The sequence below is a fragment of the Camarhynchus parvulus genome, chromosome 2, assembly GCF_901933205.1.
Source record: "Camarhynchus parvulus chromosome 2, STF_HiC, whole genome shotgun sequence".
Lineage (NCBI taxonomy): Eukaryota > Metazoa > Chordata > Aves > Passeriformes > Thraupidae > Camarhynchus > Camarhynchus parvulus.
The window spans coordinates 24,621,439-24,640,522 of record NC_044572.1 but is presented as its reverse complement, the minus strand read 5'-3'; the positions used below and the strand labels follow the sequence as shown (position 1 = coordinate 24,640,522).

General features: G+C 38.9%; 1 protein-coding gene across 1 annotated transcript in view; it reads right to left on the bottom strand.

Annotated features, from left to right (window-relative positions):
- The window catches only part of CASD1 (CAS1 domain containing 1), a 28,739-nt gene extending 10,396 nt beyond the window's left edge, over positions 1-18,343 (bottom strand). Inside the window, exons 1-10 of the mRNA XM_030944226.1 lie at positions 18,092-18,343; positions 12,890-12,986; positions 12,097-12,217; positions 10,515-10,559; positions 8,315-8,377; positions 7,097-7,141; positions 4,258-4,381; positions 2,359-2,573; positions 976-1,401; positions 481-570 (exon numbers count right to left, since the gene is read on the bottom strand). Coding sequence (XP_030800086.1) covers positions 481-570; positions 976-1,401; positions 2,359-2,573; positions 4,258-4,381; positions 7,097-7,141; positions 8,315-8,377; positions 10,515-10,559; positions 12,097-12,217; positions 12,890-12,986; positions 18,092-18,239 — 1,374 coding nt within the window. The 5' untranslated portion in view covers positions 18,240-18,343. The remainder of the gene's footprint in view (positions 1-480; positions 571-975; positions 1,402-2,358; positions 2,574-4,257; positions 4,382-7,096; positions 7,142-8,314; positions 8,378-10,514; positions 10,560-12,096; positions 12,218-12,889; positions 12,987-18,091) is intronic.
- Between the last annotated feature and the right edge of the window lie 741 nt (positions 18,344-19,084).

Below are 19,084 nucleotides of genomic sequence, written 5' to 3'. Positions count from 1 at the left end.
CTATTTCTGCATTGCACTAAATCAGATTTAACTAAGAAAAGAAACACTGTGGTACATTGCCCTGTTTCTTACTAAGTTCTTTCAGTGTCCTAATGTCTGATGTTAAAATCAATTTTTTCTATTTATTGCTCTACACTTGCCATATTCTATTACTAGTTATGAGAGACTTAAGAAGGGCTCTTTGAAAGTTCACCTTCAACAGTTTCAAGTTGCTAGCAATTAAAAATAAATTAATGCAATATTCTACACAGAGGACACATTTTTTTTACTGGTCAAGTAACATATATAATGTTTTTATCAGTCAAATCTACACTTAGAGAGAAAAACTAACTCTGCTAATACCATGTTTAAAACAACAGAAACAATAGCATTATTGACTCATTCTATTCAGTTCTAATGTCCATTTACACTATCTTTCTTTTGAAATAACATACCCAAATTGCATTCCCCCTAAAAGCAAAAGAAATTCAAATCACTTACAGTGCTTGCTCCAGAGATATGGTAAATCAAAATAACAAGTTGCATCCAGCCCTTCCATTCATCAGTCTGTTCTCTATTTAACACTTTAGTCTAATGCAAAACAAAACAAGAGTGTTGCTATTCCAAACAGAACAAGGAACATCTACAAAATGAGGAGAAAAAGTTCAAACAATAAACCACTTTACGGGTAAATGGGTCTCTCTCAACTGCAAAAGTCTTGTCTAGTGGGCACAGATTTAACATGATTTAAATTCTCTTTTAGCTGAGCTCTGATTCCAGTTTGGAAGAGTGAGAATGACTGAAGTGGTGACATCCATATGGCTTCAAAAAGCCTTTGCATCTAATTCTATGCAGACATTATACTGCTTGAGACAGCATTTTTTGCAGGTGAGTTACACTGACTTTGAAACACTAACCTTGAATACTCAGAAATGGGCTATTTTACACACAAAGTGGGAAACAACATTTTAAGTGGGATGTCAAGGTGATCATTACCTCTTTGGTATTTTCAGTATAAAATACCCCCAAAACCAAGATATAGACGATTGGTATGAAGAAAGATGAATGTGTGTAAAATTTATTTTCCTTCATGAAAAGGTTTGCTCTGTCACACAGATAAAAATAGGTCATGATTAGACCAAGTTTGCAAAAGCAGTGTAAGAGCATCTCTAAAGTAGAAACGTTAGGTGTGCTGATGGCAGGTTTCTTCTCCTCTCCACTTTCCAAATCAGTGCATGATTTGTTCTTCCGATAATTATTCCGATGAATTAAGCTGATAATTAAATATCCAAAAATGGACAAAGTAAAGAAACAGAATGCTATCTTCTGTATCAGAGTGAGAGGAGGCTGAGGCTGGCAGCAGGAGCCATCAATGGGCTTCATTATTTTATTGCAGTAGACATTCATAAGAATCATTGCATTCTGTAAAAAAAATAAGCAGTTTTGGTAATTAATTTCTAATAAGAAAGTTAACATTTTCATCAAAAGAAATTTTTTTGCATCATGCGCTGACATCAGACATGCAATTCTCCCTTATCATTACAAAAATAAAATCCTCCAGTCCCACCATATAGCCAGTTGCATCTAACAGTCCAGTCAAAACACTTCTTCCAAACAAAAAATACTTGAACTTCTAGAGGTAAGCAAAAATGGCTAATCTTAGAACAGGAGGGTTCTCTCATTATTTCTGTAAATGAAAAACAGCTCACAAGCTTGGGTTCTAAAGAGGCACAATAATGCAAGTCTCTAAAACATGACAGTGAGACTGAAACATGTGGTAAGATGACATTTAGTTCACCCAGGACTTTAAAGCAACTTAAACCTGCGAAGGAATGGAACTAAAAGTGACATAATGGGAAAGTTCCTTCACAAAAAGGGCAGGCAGAAAAGCTCAGAGGGGCTCACTGCATGCATATACATATTGATTAGTAAAAGAGAAGAAATAAAGCCAGAGGCACTCCATGCAACCAGGGAGATCCATACTGTGTGTTTATTAGCTTCTTCATGCTCCTCACCAAACCAAATTTTCTGGACACATAGGGGGAAATTTAAGACTTAACTTCTTAGCACTGCTTTACAAGTCATTACCACCTTAACTCATTCATATACATGAAAGCATGAAGTTTGCACTCAGGATCTAAAAGATCTAGTGGATTAACAGCTATTTTAAAACAGTTATGCACTAATGTTTCTGCAATTATATTTTTTAAAATGCCTATAAAACTGACTGCACTCCAAACCACTGGAATTTTTTGAACAAAATTCCCTGACAAATGCAGTCCTCATTACATCCATACTGTTTGCAGTTTCAGAACATTCACTTCAGATCTTGTTTTACTATTAATACTGTCAATGTTGACCAGTGATAAAAACACTTACTGTATCTCTGCTTGATTCAGGGAGATGCAGGCCATCTGCAGACTTCATGATAGTTTCTTGTGCTATCAATTTTGATACACTGAACACTTTAACTTTAGCTTTGGAATTTCGGGAGCTGCTGTTCAGAATACGAACAGCTGCTTCATTATAAGCATCTATTTTCTCATTAGTGATCATTTTCCGACTTTCACTCAGCATATCTTCGTAAACAGGATCTGAATTTCAAAGGACAAAGAATGAATGCATTAATCTTAGACTTATCAACGAGTTTCCTTAGCTCAAGTTGCACAGGCTGCTTTCATTTAACAGGTCACAATTGTTTAATTGTACAGAAAAAATGTACAGCAAGGAATAAATGACTGCTACAGTTACCAGAGCTGTTTATCACTAAATGTTCTTATCACCATTCCCTATTAATGCATATGTAGTTGTAGGTTAGAAAGCTCTGGCCAAACATGAATGCTTGTTTAATTTCTCTGAATCCAGGAAAAGCAGATAATGCTAAAGTGCAGAGCTGCTTATGCTTTCTCTCAGCAATGGAATCACCCAAGAAAAGACTCCAAAGGAAAAAGGGCAGAAGACAGACAGCAGAATAGACATATGAAAAAAACAACAAACCAAACTTTCTCAAACCCTCTTTTCTTCTGTGGAAAAAAAACAGCTCCTCACTTCTCATAAGTCATAAACGTACTCCACTTGCTCTTCTTGATTCCAGTTTAACTTATGGCAGAATCTCAGTTTTACAGAGAAAAAGGTTGACTTAATTGCCTACAGGCTTCAGAAATTATGTAAAGCTTAAAAGAAAGTGATATGGGGTTTTAGATCAAAAGGTCAGCCAGAGGTCTTTAAGCTCCTGTGAAAAGCTCCTGCTGTGACACACTCTGTGAGATGCAGATTGATTTACTTTTGGTACCTATAGGTACCCCTATATTTGGATAACCAATGTCTAGACAACTCTGTACAGATCGCTTTTCCTCCCACTTGGGCTACTAAAGAGCTCAGAGATTATGTGAATGGACAAGGTCCTTAGCAGTACCATGGTGGGACAAGTCTGACAGCTAACTGCTTCTGGTATAAATAACCATGGCTTTGAAAGGAATGGGAAACTGATCTGCTGATTCAGATTTACCTCTGGAACCATCTTTGATAGGAACTTGGATGTGACTGTAAGGGTACAGCTGGGTATATTGCTAACAGGGCTCAAAATCTGCCTGTGTGTGTAACTAAGGTGATGACAATCTAAAATGCTGTGTCCTGTGGCAAAGAAACCAGGAGAACATTCCACCTATGAGCTCATTGCTCACTTTCAGGGAAATATTTTAGTTTTATTAAAGAAAAGCAAAACAATGTAAGCTTGGTGCCATAATAAAAATGTCACTAACTCATTGTGAGCCATGATTTCTCATCACAGCGTAGGGAAACAAGTTTCATTCTAGGGACTTAAATTCTCTCTATTCTCAAGAGTGTCTATTCATTCTAGACACACACAGAGGATGCACTTGTTCAACTTCTTCTATTATTAATATAACCTGAAAATTCAATTGAACAAAAAACACAGGAATACTGCTGTTGCATGCACCTGTGCTCTGGACTCCCAGGAGGTATGCACAGAGCACAGCACAGGGGGAACAGACCTGGCATGTTGAGTCTGAGAGTAAGCTAACCAAGAATTAAGAGTTCATGAGGCAAAGGTTTTTCCTGCTAGAGCTTTGAAATCTCTACCAGGAGTTATTTAGGTATCAGCTTAGTTATGATTGCAAGAAAGGAGAGACTGAAGCTCAACCAACACCTTTTTCAATCTGCAAGTAAGCAGTATGGATTATGTTTTCCATAGCCTCCAACATAATGATTTAACAGACAGTGAGGATAAAAATTGTTACCTACTGTTCATTACTTTACCTTGTAAGACCCAGTAAACATCACTACTTATTGCTAATTTTTCCAAAAGAGGTGCAATTGAAGTGATATTGATTTTATATTGTGCAAGAGCTTCGTTGCTGCCATTGTGAATCTTGATAGACCACTGGAGAAAAAAGAAATAAATTCAGAACATGTATGTCTGAGGACCCCTAATTAATTGATTCCCTTGCTCCATTTGTAGCTATTTTTCATTATTTCAATACAGCTAGATTTCTTCAGTTTTCTTTTCAAAAGTGCTAAAAAAATTCTTTTGGACCAAGCAGCTATCCAGACAGATAATTACATTCAATCACATCATCCAAATACAGAGTATTTAACATTCAACTTATGTGTATATTTGACTTTTCATAAATTAATTTTAATTCAAAGTCTCCTGGCTTTATCCAACAATGAAGTAGCAAAGCCACTCTTGTTATTGAAAAATCTTGGCCAGTTCAATCAATTCCCCTCTAGACTGACTACAGCAAGAGATGCATGCAAACAAAACTTGATGGTGGTATCAAGTTCCAATATTTCCATCTGTTTTGCAGATATCCACAAAGGGGAAAAAACCTCAAAAACAAGAGCCATTTTAATTTCTGGTTTAATCTTCTATAAGAAATCCCTGGGAGAATGCTGTAGCCACTCATTAATTCCTCCTAACTTTTGACAATTATTTCCCACACTGTATGAAAAATGGAGGCAGCTTCTTTTTAAAGTGTTACTGTATCTCTACTGACCGAGTAAAAACTAAAAAAAGCAAAACCATAACAATTAGCCTAAATGTAGCAAACCCTATTTATCTCTAAACAGCCACATAAAAATTTCATCATAAGACAAGTACACTGATTAATGCACTTCCTGAAAATATTATTCAATATAAATTAATACTTTGTGAAGCCAAATAACATACAGCTGCTCTGAGAACTCCCAACGGAAAAAAAGAACCAGTTTCTCCCAGCAGCTAAATACTTAATTTGAAACACCAACAGTATTTAACAGACAGTTAAAGGAGCATGTTCCATGCAACAGGAAGTGAGGAATTAAGAAGCAGGGCATGGTAATAACACTCTCAGAGAAGCTCCTTTTCCCAAAATACGAAAGCAAGTGACTTTTGGATGAGCTGGAGCTCCTCCAGCTTATAGGACTTCTATTTATAAACTGTTATGCAGTTGCCATCTTAAGACAGACATGTCCAGGCTGAAGTAGCATGGCCAACCCAAGAGCTAAGTTAAAGATATAGGTAAATTTCAAAATGCAACAAAGTCCAAGAGCACACACCAAGAGCACGCACCAGTTTAATCTAGTGGCAGGATACCACACCACTGTCAGCTATGGTGAGGTCGCTGATATGTTTGATTTTTGAAGCTTTTATTTTTTTGGAAGCCCCTTAAAATAGAGGATGTTTATCTTTGCTCAACTCTAGATATCATATTAAATGTTTTGCATAAATATACTAGTGTTAAAAAGAGCAGAGCCTGCCCTGCATATTGTTAGTTTCTATCTCCTGCTGTCCACAAAAGGCAACAAGCTAGGGCTAATATATACATACAAGTAAAGGGAATTATTTAGCTAAGAGTCCTGCAGCTTTGCAACCTGACCTTCTGCATGCCAGAACATTATCCATATATAATGTCATTTTCTATATGGAGTACAATGACTCATCCTAGTAATAAATGCTACAGTCTCAGACTGAGAAATTATATTCTAGGCTTACTACAATTCCTAAAGCTCAAATATTTATGTGGATCCTATAGAGGAAGGGAACTTAGGGGTTCACCTAAAGGAAAAGGAGAATTTTTGATGCCTCAGGAAATGTGTGGAGGGCTACAAACACACATGACCTCCTCTTACAAGTGAGGGAGTTCGTTCTTAGATGGGCATGCCCACAAGTTTCCAGATTGGTAGAGTGCCTCAACTGTCTCTAAAACAAAGTGCTTTTGAAGGATTTTGTTTTAAATGCAACATATTTCCCCCCCTTTACATTTCAGCTCCTATGAAAATAAATTAGCTAATTCTTTCCAAATTCCAATTCCCAAATATTTGGAAGCAAGGGACATTAAATGTGGAAATAATGAGATAAGTGTTTGTTTGATTTGACTTTGTTACTAGAACAGACTAATTAAGGGGGCCTGCTGAATTCCATCCCTGGAAGTTTTAAAGAATTGGTTGACTCTTGCCAAGTGCAACATAGGTAGAAACATCCTGCCTGGTGGCAAACTGATGGGTCAGGACACCTCTTCTGGTACTTGTCAGCCCTGTTTTCTGTGATGCTGCAATGCATATCAGTGGTGGAATCTTCCAGTGCAACAAGATTCCTGAACTCCAATCTCTTAAACTGCTGAATTATCCATGTAAAATTATGATTTTTACCTATATATACATACATACACACACACACACATATATATATATACATATATATAAAAGAAATATATGTGGTGAAAGAGACCATCCCAGATTGGGCCATGCTCAAAAGTCGAATTTTGTGACTGAAAAAGGTGTATTAAGAATACACTTCAGTTAGTATGCAAATACTTTAACTTTTAAAATTAATAATCTGCTTTTAACTAAATCCACTTTATTAGCTAGGTTAAAGCAAATTAATGCTTATTAACCAGTATTGCTGACAAAAACCAAGTACTGTACATCACACAGGTATAATAAAGCATACCTGATATTTTAAAAGTACTTTTAGTAACAACAAATTCACTGAGAATAAATATTTTACTCCAAACTGTGTTTAACAACTTGCTCATGTAACCAGCTTGAAAACATTAAAAGTTATCCTACAAGAACTTCCTTCTTCACTAAAATCCTCTATATATGTATAACTTACCGTGGCAGCTCCTACTACAATTATATGAGGTTTTGCCACAGAACCCTAAGAAACAAACAAAAAAAGGAATTAGTTTTAAAATATTCTTAAATTATATTAAGACTCATATCTTCATTAACTGTGACTCACTTGTCCATCAGCTAATGGCTACAAAAGAGTAGATTGCAGACATATTGCAGAGAACATACACCTGATACATGCAAGATACATAACAGAATTACAGAATCTACAAAAGCATGAAGTATCAATAAGCACCTATAATCCTGATCAATTGAGCAGCATAAGCTCTCTTTAAAACATCTTCTCCTAAGGTCAAGCAAACTGTAGATCACACTACTGAACTTTTTATCTCAGTCTCAGCACTGTCAAACATCTGTTGGAGCTGCTGCACTGACCATTATCACCTCAGGGGCATGTGACAGTTCTGTGTAAGACAAGGACAAGGGCCAGTGTACTCAAACAGAAGAGCACAAGGAAGCAAACAGTCCTAACCACCTCAGAACCAGTTTTATCCCAGTAGAGCAAGGAAAACCAGCTGCTCTCAATTTTTGTAGAAACCACAGAAAAAGAAAACCAAATGATAACTTCAGCTATCCTGATGGAAAGTGTTGTGCAAGAATGATCAACAGGATAGCAAAATAATCGCTGTGAGCTACTACTAAATAACTCCAGGCTATTGAAAGGTCAACAAAGGAAGAAACAAGAAAAAATTAGCTGCCAATCTGTAAATGTATTACTTGTCATCAGAGTTACAGAATAACATGACAGCCTGCATCATAACTGAAACACATAAAATAATTAGCATGCTAATTGAGGGAGATATTGAAAACAAATCAAATCAAAGAATTCTTGACTTTGCAAATTTCCTTTGCCCTTCACTCTGAAATGCTCAGATTAACATATATACAAAATCATAGAACCATAGAATATCTCAAGTTGAAATGGACTCATAAGGATCAAAATATTTGGTCACATTAAAGTGGAGTCATTGCTGCCACAGAGGAAGTAAAATGCCAAACCAGACTGAAATTCTTTTAGCTCTTAATAGGATTAATTGACCTGCTCCTAAGAAGTAGGGTTTTTCTAGTTTTCTTAGGGGTTTTTAAGGTCTAAGCGACACCATCCTTGGAAGACCAGGAGATAAACAGAAACAGATACATCAGTAAACATCCCCCTTTCACCACTCTGAAGTCAAATTATAGATCTCTTAAAACAAACCTCAGCCCAAGATTTGATACGTTGCCTCATAGAGCCATTAACTTCTGGATACCACAGAAAATCCTGTCAAAAAAAGGCAGTTACTCTGTAAGCTTAAAAGACAATAGATAGACTAAAACCAAAAAATGCAAAAAACCAAACTAATTGCCATCAATTCAATTCTAAAGGAAAAACATTCGGCTCAGAGTGTGATTTCTTTATAATTAGCATGAAAAGCCTGATATCTTACTCCAGCATGGAAAACAGAAAGCAAAGGAGAAAAAAAGAGGAGAAGAAGCCAACAAATCCACAAAACTTTTCCCTCATAAAAACCAAATTTTTATTTGTAGTTCAGGAGTCAGAATTTCACCAAGTGGTATTTTTTAATGTCTGCCAAATGAGATGTCCTTGGGTTTCTACTGCAATCAGGAATAAATCCACATAAGGTCACATCTATAACTTATTAGAACTTGCTTTTTGCTCAGTTTTCCACATCCTTACCAGCAGATTTTCTTTGTTTCAAAGCTTAAAATAATTGATAGCATGAAATCATAATTTTCAAACAAAATCAAAACCTAACAATTCTTTTAGATGCCAGGAGCAGTGCTCAGCTTTCATCTAGAAGGACAGTCTAGACTAGTGCTTTTATGTCTCCCAGGGAAAGCCATGACTTCCTAGCATTTAGTAACTCCTCAGGACAGCACTACTGAATAGTCTAAAAATACACATCGAAGGAAAAACGCAGGGACTTCACATGCAGAAACTATTGTGAGGAAACTTTGTAACAGAATGCTGAAACACTATCAGCAGAGAGGAAATTTCCATCTTCCACTCCTCTGGATTGTTACATTTTGTAGTTCACTAGAGCACTGTCAATTCATTATTTGGCTGTGGAACCTGTGAACAATCATGCAGTCCTCTACAGTGGCTGAAGGTCAGAAGAGTTACCCTGATGACTAGAAAGGGCAAAATTAAACTCTCCACTTGTTCCTAGTAATTTTCTGTTTTGATGGTCAAGTATTTTCTACATTTGGATGATTGGGTCACAGCCAGTCTGAATATGGAAATTCAGCTACCATGCCAATAATGTCAAAGGGCAACACTGCATCAAAACAAGGAAGCAGCAGACTGGAAATATATTAACTATGAGACATCTCCCAGAAGCCCAGACCTGCCATCTCAAATCTTTGTGGTTAAGGAGTTTTGAAGATGTGACCCTGCCAGGCTAGCCCAATGCAAATCATGCTGCATCAGCACTTTCCTCCTGCCTTGTGCTCTGTCCTATCTTTTCCAGCATTCAGATAACCACATGGTGAACCACAACAGACCTGACTGAAAAGGAATCCTACAAAGCAACTTTTTGGCTGAATTGACTCCTGAAACAACCCACTCCACAGCTTACCAGCGCTAGCAACAGCACAAACACAGGAACATACTGTGAAGGCCAACAGAGTAGGTCAGCACATGCTTAAATTGCCATAGGCTTACCACCCTAAAATGTTATTTTGTACCCTAAACCTTAACCATGTACACAAACAAGTATTGAAAACCCGTATTCAGAGAACTCTGCAAACACACTACTTCTTTGGTTTTGGTGAATAGAGAATGAGTTTTCTTCAGGGCATAAATAAATACATGACTAGCACAATGCCAGCACTGCTGACAGCTGTCATGGGAAGCAAAGAAAGCTATTGACGACAGCATCTCCATTGCCAGGGCAGAGGAGAACAAAGCCCCCCAGAAAAACTAGCCTCAAGTACTTTGTTTACTTTTAAAAAATATCCACATTGTAATAAACATTGTGCTTATTTCTCCACGTAAAAACAGTGGAAGGAATACTTGTTGGAATAGCATAGAAAACTCAGTGGCAATTACAATTACCAATCCAGGGAGACCCAGATATGTATTTTTACAGCATGAAAAGAGTAAACTTCCTGGCAAAAGGTATGCTTGGAAAAGCCAAATTGGAAGATCTGACAAAAATCATACATGGTTCCAGAACTTATGCCCAAAACTAAGCCACAATATAAGTACTCCATGCCAAATTCTCTTAAAATATAGTATGTTAAGATGCACTGTGAAACATCTGTGAAATATTTATAAAGAATGTTGATGGTCTTAACCTTCTTTTAACTTTTCAGCTCTGATGGCATTTTCAATTATATTGTATGAAATAATAACATGATTATGGTTTGCAATTTAACACTAGATAAAAACTTACCACTTTAATTGAAGCAGATTTATCTTCAAACGGGATATTTCCATGCTGTCAAAAAACCCCAAAACAATAAAAACAAAGTAAGAGAAACTTTCATACTGAAAACAAAATATTTACATACCTATGCTAACTTGCTCTCACCCAATATTTATCTTCAGTGGAGAGGATTTTTCTTGTATAAACTTGTCAGTGTATTCACACAAAATATTTATGTTGCTTTCTTGATAAAACAAGCTACTAAAATAAACAGTTATTTTTCCTGGAAGCAATCTAGCCAACAAAGTCTGAAATGCTTTCTGCTCACTCTGTTACAAAGGTATCAAATGTTTTCCTAAATTTAGCCTCCCAACATAAGAAAAACTTATGACTTTTCCTCTTTTTTTCCTTGCACTGCCTTATTCCAGCCTTCCTTTTCATCTGCCCATCTCCTTTACACAAAACAACCAATACAGTTTTAATTAAAGAATAAAAGAAAATAGTCTGAGGCAGAAATAAAATCTATAATGCATTATTAAATTTTCTGAGTGAAAACTGTAAATCAGAAAGGAAGGAGTCAGATATGCATTCACAATACTCCTTTAAAATTATAAAATACAATATTAATTTTGGTACTGATCCATAAGAACAAGTGTACTTCTCTTCTTCAAACTGAGATCTTGATTTCAATAACACTTGACAAAAAATACTCTCAACTCAAGATCCATTACAGCACTCTATCATCCCACCATTACTTTTGGGCAGCAAGAGTGACCTAACCAATTGACTAAGAAAACCAGAGTTCTTGGATCAATCAAACATCTTGTTTTGACAGGTGGAAGTGATTGCATGCTGCATGCTGGACAAGCTGCCACCCTGCACTTCTAAGTGACAGAATTACTAAATAATTGACAAATCTGATGTACTGTTGAAAGGCATCTTTTCCATCACACATGTACATACATCTATGAAGACGTGCTCAAGAAGTATCACAGAGCACAAGAAATCAGCATTTTGTTCAACAAATTATACACCTAAATCCTTTCTTCCTCCTTCCACCTGGCTGCAGTTTACATACTTAACATTATAAAATTCAGACAGCTCTTCATCAGTGATCAAAAAGAAGGCAAGACCTGAAGATATTTTTAGTTTCAGCTTCAAGTTAGACCTGGAAATCTGTCATTGCCCCAAGGATTTTTATGAACAGATTAGATCAGCAATTTAACTGACATTTTAAATGACAAATTAGAAGGCATGAATTACTACTATTTAAAAACACACAAAGGAGCAATCATTTTGCTCATCCAGAAACCAAATACGAAGCATAAATTGCTATGGGACAAGTCAGCTTCATTAATGTATTCCCAGGCTGCTGCAAGCTTTCTCCTGAGTTCCAGTTCTCTACTCAGATTCGCAATTATCTCATGTGTACCCAAACAACTATTTTGGTCTAATTTTGTTCTTCTTCAAAAGACCTTTCTGTGCTTCTCTTTTCATATGTCAAGGCCAGCAAACAGTATCATTTGATTTTTTGAAGTTCAGACAAGAATTATGAGGTAAATTGGGAAGAAAGAAACAAAAAATCAATCACCAAAACAAGCTATCTCACCTTAATTCCCTCTTCTTTGACTTGAGGATTTATCAGTTTTATGAATGAATAGAACAGCTGTCGAATTCTAGAATCTCCTATAAATACAACGTGTTTGTCTATGAGGCAATTTTTTGCTTCACTGTAAAACAAAACAGCAACATTACAGAAAATACATACCTTAGAAAGAAGTATTCTCAAAATCTACAGAGTTATATAGATAATTCTAAACATTATATCCAGCTCTAAGGCATGATAATTTTTTTTAACATGCTGAATTAATAAACAATTTATTGCAATTTACTTAGAATTGAAAATGAACTCTCCTGCTAATGTGATTAGGCAAAAAACTAAGCAGGTTTTCCTATTATGTGTGCTACAAATACAGTTGTTTCCAAAGGGTAATATACAGCATAACTCTAAAAAAAAAAGGGTTCTCTTACTAGGAAGTGAAAAAAGTCATAGGTAATTTTATTTGGGATAGTTTTATTTTCAACTTGACATGTAAGGTCAGCAATCTGAGAGTGACATATGCAGCTTCATGTGGCTTTCCATAACTTGTGCCAGTACCTCCATCACCAATATTTATTTGTATATTTATACAGAAATACAACCATGGTAAACACTGTAGACACAGATAAAGTACTTGGAAAAGACTTCTTCCTCATAAATGTACATATTTGAAAGCCTAGAGATTCAGATATAAAATGAACAATAGATTACACTATTACTACATTTGCAGTAATTACTACAGCTGCAGTCAAACAACAATGATGCTTATTTACAGATGAACAGAAGACATGAGTTTCCTTACCTATTTTTATACTTATGCATCATACAACTGTGAGGTTGCCATACTTTTTCTCCAAGAAATCTCCCACTGGACAGAAGATACTCACATGTATCACCACCTTTGAAATGTTATATTAAGATTAGAATTCAAACACATGAAATATAAAACATAGCCCTGTTGCCATTATAAAAAATACTTTGACAACATCTGAAAAACAGAAATTGAAATAATCAACAGCAGTAAACAAATTTAACTGATTGTAAATACATCTTACACAAGCTTCTGCAAGTTGCCTTCTCACTCATTATACAATATTGTTCTGTAAATCCCACCCCTAGCCACAAAATGTTAGTGATCCCACTTCTGCTGTCAGAAAAAAGTTGTGACTTAGAATGGCATTCCTTTAAGAGACGCCAATCCACTTTGCTATCTACTATCCCAAATACATTAATATGAAATAAAGAATAGAACTGTTGAATAAAGTAACCTTCTACACAGAATCACCATGCACAGCATCTTGTATAGAACATAAAACTCATTACAAGGTTTGCAAGACATATGGTCATGTGGTCATCTTAGAACAGGTGATATGGGTTAATACACAAAAAAAAAAACCAAACATTTACACATCAATTTGCTGATGATTCTGAACTGCACTTATCTCTTCCAGTCAATAAACTTTATGCTAATTAAGATTAATCATTTTACAGGTGTTGATGTTTCAGGTCATGTTAAATTTCAAATATCTCAGTTATGAAATCAGTGACTGTTGTCTTCCCAACTCCGTGTCAGATTCTGCTGCTTTATAACTGAACACAACTGAACCCATTCACTGCAAGAGAAGTTGCTCTCCAACATTTTTGTCATACTTGGCATTTCCAAGCACTGACAAAGAGAGAAATGGTTGTGAATGAAGTGGTAGGGACTAGTTCTAGCTTGGGCAGTAACAATGTACCACTGCCCATACATAACACTTTCTCTGAAACCTTCACTTCATTAAGCTCAACTCATAATTTGGTTTTCAAGCAACACAATTTCCCTCATTCTCAAACTTGAAAACTATTATTTCAAGTAAGTTGCATAAAAAATGAAACTGTCAGGAATAATAAAAAAACTATCTAATGAAAAGCAACATGAGTTTGATAATGAGGTGGTTTAGAGTTATTACTGATATGAAGTCCTCCACTTTGTAGATGATGACAGCTAGATGTATGAAAGTGATGTAAGAGTGAACTTTGTAAAAAAATATCCACCACTAATCAGACTCCCTCTGACATCCATTAACTTGCTGAGAAAGATGTGTAAGAAAATCAGGAAAGTTATTAATGGTCAGACCAGTGGTCAGTCTAGCCTAGTATTCCATCATCAACAGGGGCAAAACGCAGATGCTCAGAGATTAATAAGAAGAGGGCAAATAAACATTATATTCGTGCCTAATATTCTCCCAAATATGCTCAATCCAAGGATTTGCTGAAATGGACATGCAGTCTTCAATTTCTTAGCACCCACAGAATCCTTCTAGAGTTTTCTATATCCAGAGCTGATGCTTGAAGAATCATCTGCCTTTATCTGAAATATGATTTCTACTAGATTTCCTTGGGGCACTCCCTGGTTCTTCAATGAGACAAGGCAGTCTGGACTTATATCTGCCATGATTTGTAGACCACTATCACTCCTTTCTCAATCAAGTTTTCAAGATGTCCTTACATAGAGGTCATGGTCCAAGCTCAGTACCTCTGTACTCCATGGCACTCCCACCACAATAATTGCCCATAAAGACATCAATCCTTCATCCTACAGTACATTCACTGAAGTAACATTCCAAACATCACACACTGTATACATTTCAAACATAGAGACAATACTGCATGTCAAGGGGGGTTATGCCTTCTTTCCCAACTTCAGGTATTGGTTATCTTACTATTGCCCTGAGCAATATTAGAAAACTCCTGAAACTCATTCAGGCTATCACTGAAGTTTGATATCTTCCTTTAAACATAACTGTAGAAAATAAGGAGAGAAGATGAGGCAGGGGAATAAAAAAAAAACTGAAACAGCAGCCAAGAAAGTAAAGAGGAGGTTACAAACCAGACAGTGCCTCCAGAAAAGCTCAACTCTGGATTTAGCAAGTGAAATAGCAGTCAAAGAACTATGCTCATTTTAACACACCACAACTTCTTCTCAACCATCAATGAGATCTTAAAAGAAAAAATGAAACAACAAAAATAATATAATAAACAACAAAAAACCCAACCAAAAAACCAACCCAAAAGAAAAAGAATTCCAAGTGTCATTGTATACACAAAACACAGACCATTCTTTTTAAACTCTTTGTGTAAATTATCCTTTCAACACATTAAGTTTTATGCTCACTTAGATACACAACATTATAGTTATACAAAGTGTATAATTTTTCTAAATTTTTTAATGTTTATTATTCTAATTTATCATTCCTCAAAATCATGGAATTCAATTGAAATTGTGAAACCTCAAAGTCTTCATTCAGGACCACAGCAGACTGTTTCACAAAGCTTTCTCTAAAATACATACTCTTAAGGAGCTGGAAATTCAATTGTTCTCTATTATTCAAAGTAAAAAATGCAGTTTTAAACAGGGTCTACTATTGTTGATTTTAAGAATGCGAAATTTAAAAAAAATTCTTATTTCCAAAACAGTTTAGGACTGTACCTTTGAAATATAATAACTGAAAACCACAAGGCATTAACTTCACTGGATAGTATGTAAACATTGAACCCACTTAACTCTCCACAAATTAAAGACAGCCTGTACTTTCTCTTTATTCACATTCTTTTGTAAAAAATGTAGGTGACCCCTAAATACAACAGTCTTCCTAAACATAAAAATGACCTTCCACAAACCCAGTTCAGCATTTTTCCATACAAGTAAATTTTATACAGGCAAGTTTGACTGGAAGTACACTGGGCTACTCCTATCTATAATATGTACTTGCATGGCTGTGGTCAAAATTAGCTAAAACCTTTCCATGAAATGACAATCAGACAAAAGGGGAAGTATAAAAGCACAACAAACACAGGAATCACTTATGTGACATGGCCTGGCTTTCACAGCCTGGCTACTTCGCACCTGTTTGCAGCCCTACATCAAACACCCTCTGGAAATCATAATGACCCTTCCTGGGATATTTTGATATAAAAATCTTGGTGCAAAATGTCTTACGTGTAAAAGAAAGTGCTTTCTTACGATCATTTAAAATGTGTTACGCAATTTCATTTGTCAGTTGATACTTTTTGTGTTTTGGCACAACAAAAATCCATTTACCTTCCCCCATAATTCCTGACATTTGAGAACATGAAGAAGTTACTTGGTTTCTGTCCAGGCTACAGAATTTTAGTTTATGATTTGTCATGGAGAAGATGTTTTTTTCTTTTGCCTTACGTTGCTCTTTTGTACACACTTTCCAAGTTCGATCATACCACTACTAAGAGTGGGTGACCAACACCACTGAGAATGAGTGAGGTGCCAGCGAGCTTTAGCTGCTCACTATCAGTGAAAACCTCCACTTTTTTCATTACTTGTCAAAAGTATTGTGACATTTGCTGAATTTCAACTGTTTGATATCGCTGCAGCTTTGCAGAATGATCTCTTTGATTAAAGCACCTCTGATTTTATCTATCCTAAAAATTCATCTGCTGTAAATTTTCCACCTTCCTTTTCTAAACTTCTCATTTGAACATTTAATGTTCATACAAGCCCAAATTGGTAAGTCTCTTTTCACTATGACTCCATGTCCTCCTACCTTTTAAACACTTATGGGAAAACCCTTCCCTTACCCTTTAATTGCTTCAAGAAACTAAAAGCCTTCGGTGAAGAAACTTGAAAGATTTGTAAAAATTCATACTGACTGTATCAATTCACATAAAGGCCAGCAGATTATCACCATTTTGCAATCTAAGACTCACCCCCCCCCATTAACTCTCACAGAATATACTGAAATTATGCATATTTTATTTTCCTTGTAACCTGCTTGATATGTCAGCCCATTTGCTTAGTCTCGCAATCCCTCTTAAAAAATTTCCCACCCTCCTTTTGTGCAGTTTTGTGACTCTTTTGTGCCTTAAGGAACACAGCACAAGAGGCAAGTTCAATTACCTTGATCTACTATAGAATTCAGTAAATGCTTCCAAGTCTTCCAATATAATACTAGTCAGTTTATCAGGCTTACCGACATGCCAGCTAGAGGGTGAATCTAGGGAACTGTAAACACAGAGATCCCTACCCCATTTTTCCATTTCCACAATGAACTGCCTCGCTCAGCCTTGTCTCCTATGAATGCTGGCAGCCAAGTGTTAGAACACGAGACCAGCTGTGCTACAGCAAACAGAGCCGCGGTCATCTCCCTACAGATCAACTTTTTCATTTACCCACAAAAAACATACCGCATTTTTCAGCGTGACACAGAAACAAATAAATATATCCTTCAGCGGCTGCATTTGCATTTATGGATCGTGCCAAGTTTCTCTGCTTCAGGGCCGAAACAAGCCTAGCGAGGAGGAGCGAGCCGAGCTCCCGGCGCCCCGTACCCGAGGCGCGCCCGTGCGCGGCGGTCACGGCCGCAGTGACACAAGCTCGCTCCGTGCCCAGAGCTTGGCCACGGCCACCGGCAACACGTGAAGCCTTTACTGCGCTCCATCCACCAAAGCGGCCGGTTTCGTTGTTTGAGGCGATGGTTCAAAGAGTGAAACAATATATACCAGATCTGGTACCAATTAAGACTTTAACCGCTAATTGCCAGGTAACTGGCCATTATTCACACTGTAAGGAAACAAGTGACAGGGAAGAAGTCACCCTCTACCCCTGCAGCTTCACCTGCCGCAGGCCGGGCCCCGGGAGCTGCGGCGAGCTCTCAGGGCAAACACCGCATAGCCACAGTCCCGCCGGCCCCGCTCGCCCGCCTCACTCCGCGGGGCCTCGCCCGACCGCCGGGGCCTGCGGCGACCCCCAGGCCGGGCCCGCAGGGCCCCGCAGGCCGGGTCCCCGCTGTCCCCCAGGGTCGCGTCCCTCGGCAGCCAGCGACCCGCCGCGCCACGCTGCCCAGACCGCCCCGGCCCGCCGCGGCTGCCCCGGGCGGAAGGACCCCCCCGCCCTCCCTGCACGGCCGCGGTTCCCGAGCTCGGCCGGGGCTCCGCCTCCCCTGCCCGGCAGCCGCGGCCCCCCGCGGAGCGCCCGCGGCCGCCCCCTCACCTCGGTAGCGGCGGGAGGCGGCGTGGCAGGCGGTGAGGAGCAGGACGGCGCCCAGCGCCAGCGCCTTGGCGCTCCTCACGCTGAAGTAGTAGTTGATCTCCCGCTTGCCCCCGGTGTAGGCCAGCGCCGCCATCTTGGCCTCCGCCATGACAACAGCGTGCGATGGGGCGGACGGGCGCGGCGGGGCAGCACTGGGTCCCCACCGGCGGCCGACGCGGACCCCGCCGCTGCCGCCGCCGCCGTCCCTGCCGCCACGGCCGAAGCAGCCCCACGCCCCCCGGCCCACGGGGCGGAGCCGGCGCCCCTCTCGAGGCGCCGCCGCTTCCCCTCAGCCGCCAGCGGGCGGCCCCAGCGTTCGCCTCCCCGCCCCGCGGCGCCGTGAGGATGCGGTGGCTCCCGGTGGATTCCACGGGATCGCCCCGCGCTCGGCCCGCGCCCCGCAGCTGAGGGGCGGCGGCGAGGCGGAGACCCCCTGGCGACTGTGCTCCGTGAATGAGGAGCTGGGCGAGGGTCTGTGCCCCACATGGTCCCTATCGGGCACTGGACAGTAACGGCTTCGTTCCAAATAATGCGATTTTTAAACACTTGTCACTCTTCTGTTGACAACGAAATGGCCATTCCAGGCTGGGAGACGCTCACTCCCTCTGAACGCGGGTAACTGTACAAGCAAGCTGACACACAGAATCCCAGAATCCCACAATCAGATAGGTTGGAAAAGACCTCTGGGATCATCGAGTCCAACCTGTGACCGAGCACCACCTTGCCAACTGGGCCATGTCACTGAGTTTAAGGAAAGACACGCAGTTTAAGGAAAGACACGCAGAAACACCTAAACACCTCCAGGGATGGTGAGGAACACCTCCAGGGTTCCTAAACACCTCCAGGGATGGTGACTCCACCACCTCCCGGGCAGCCCATAATCCCCTTTTCTCTGCAGAAATTCTTCCCAATATTCAACCTAAATCTCCTGTGGTGCATCTTAACACTGTCCTC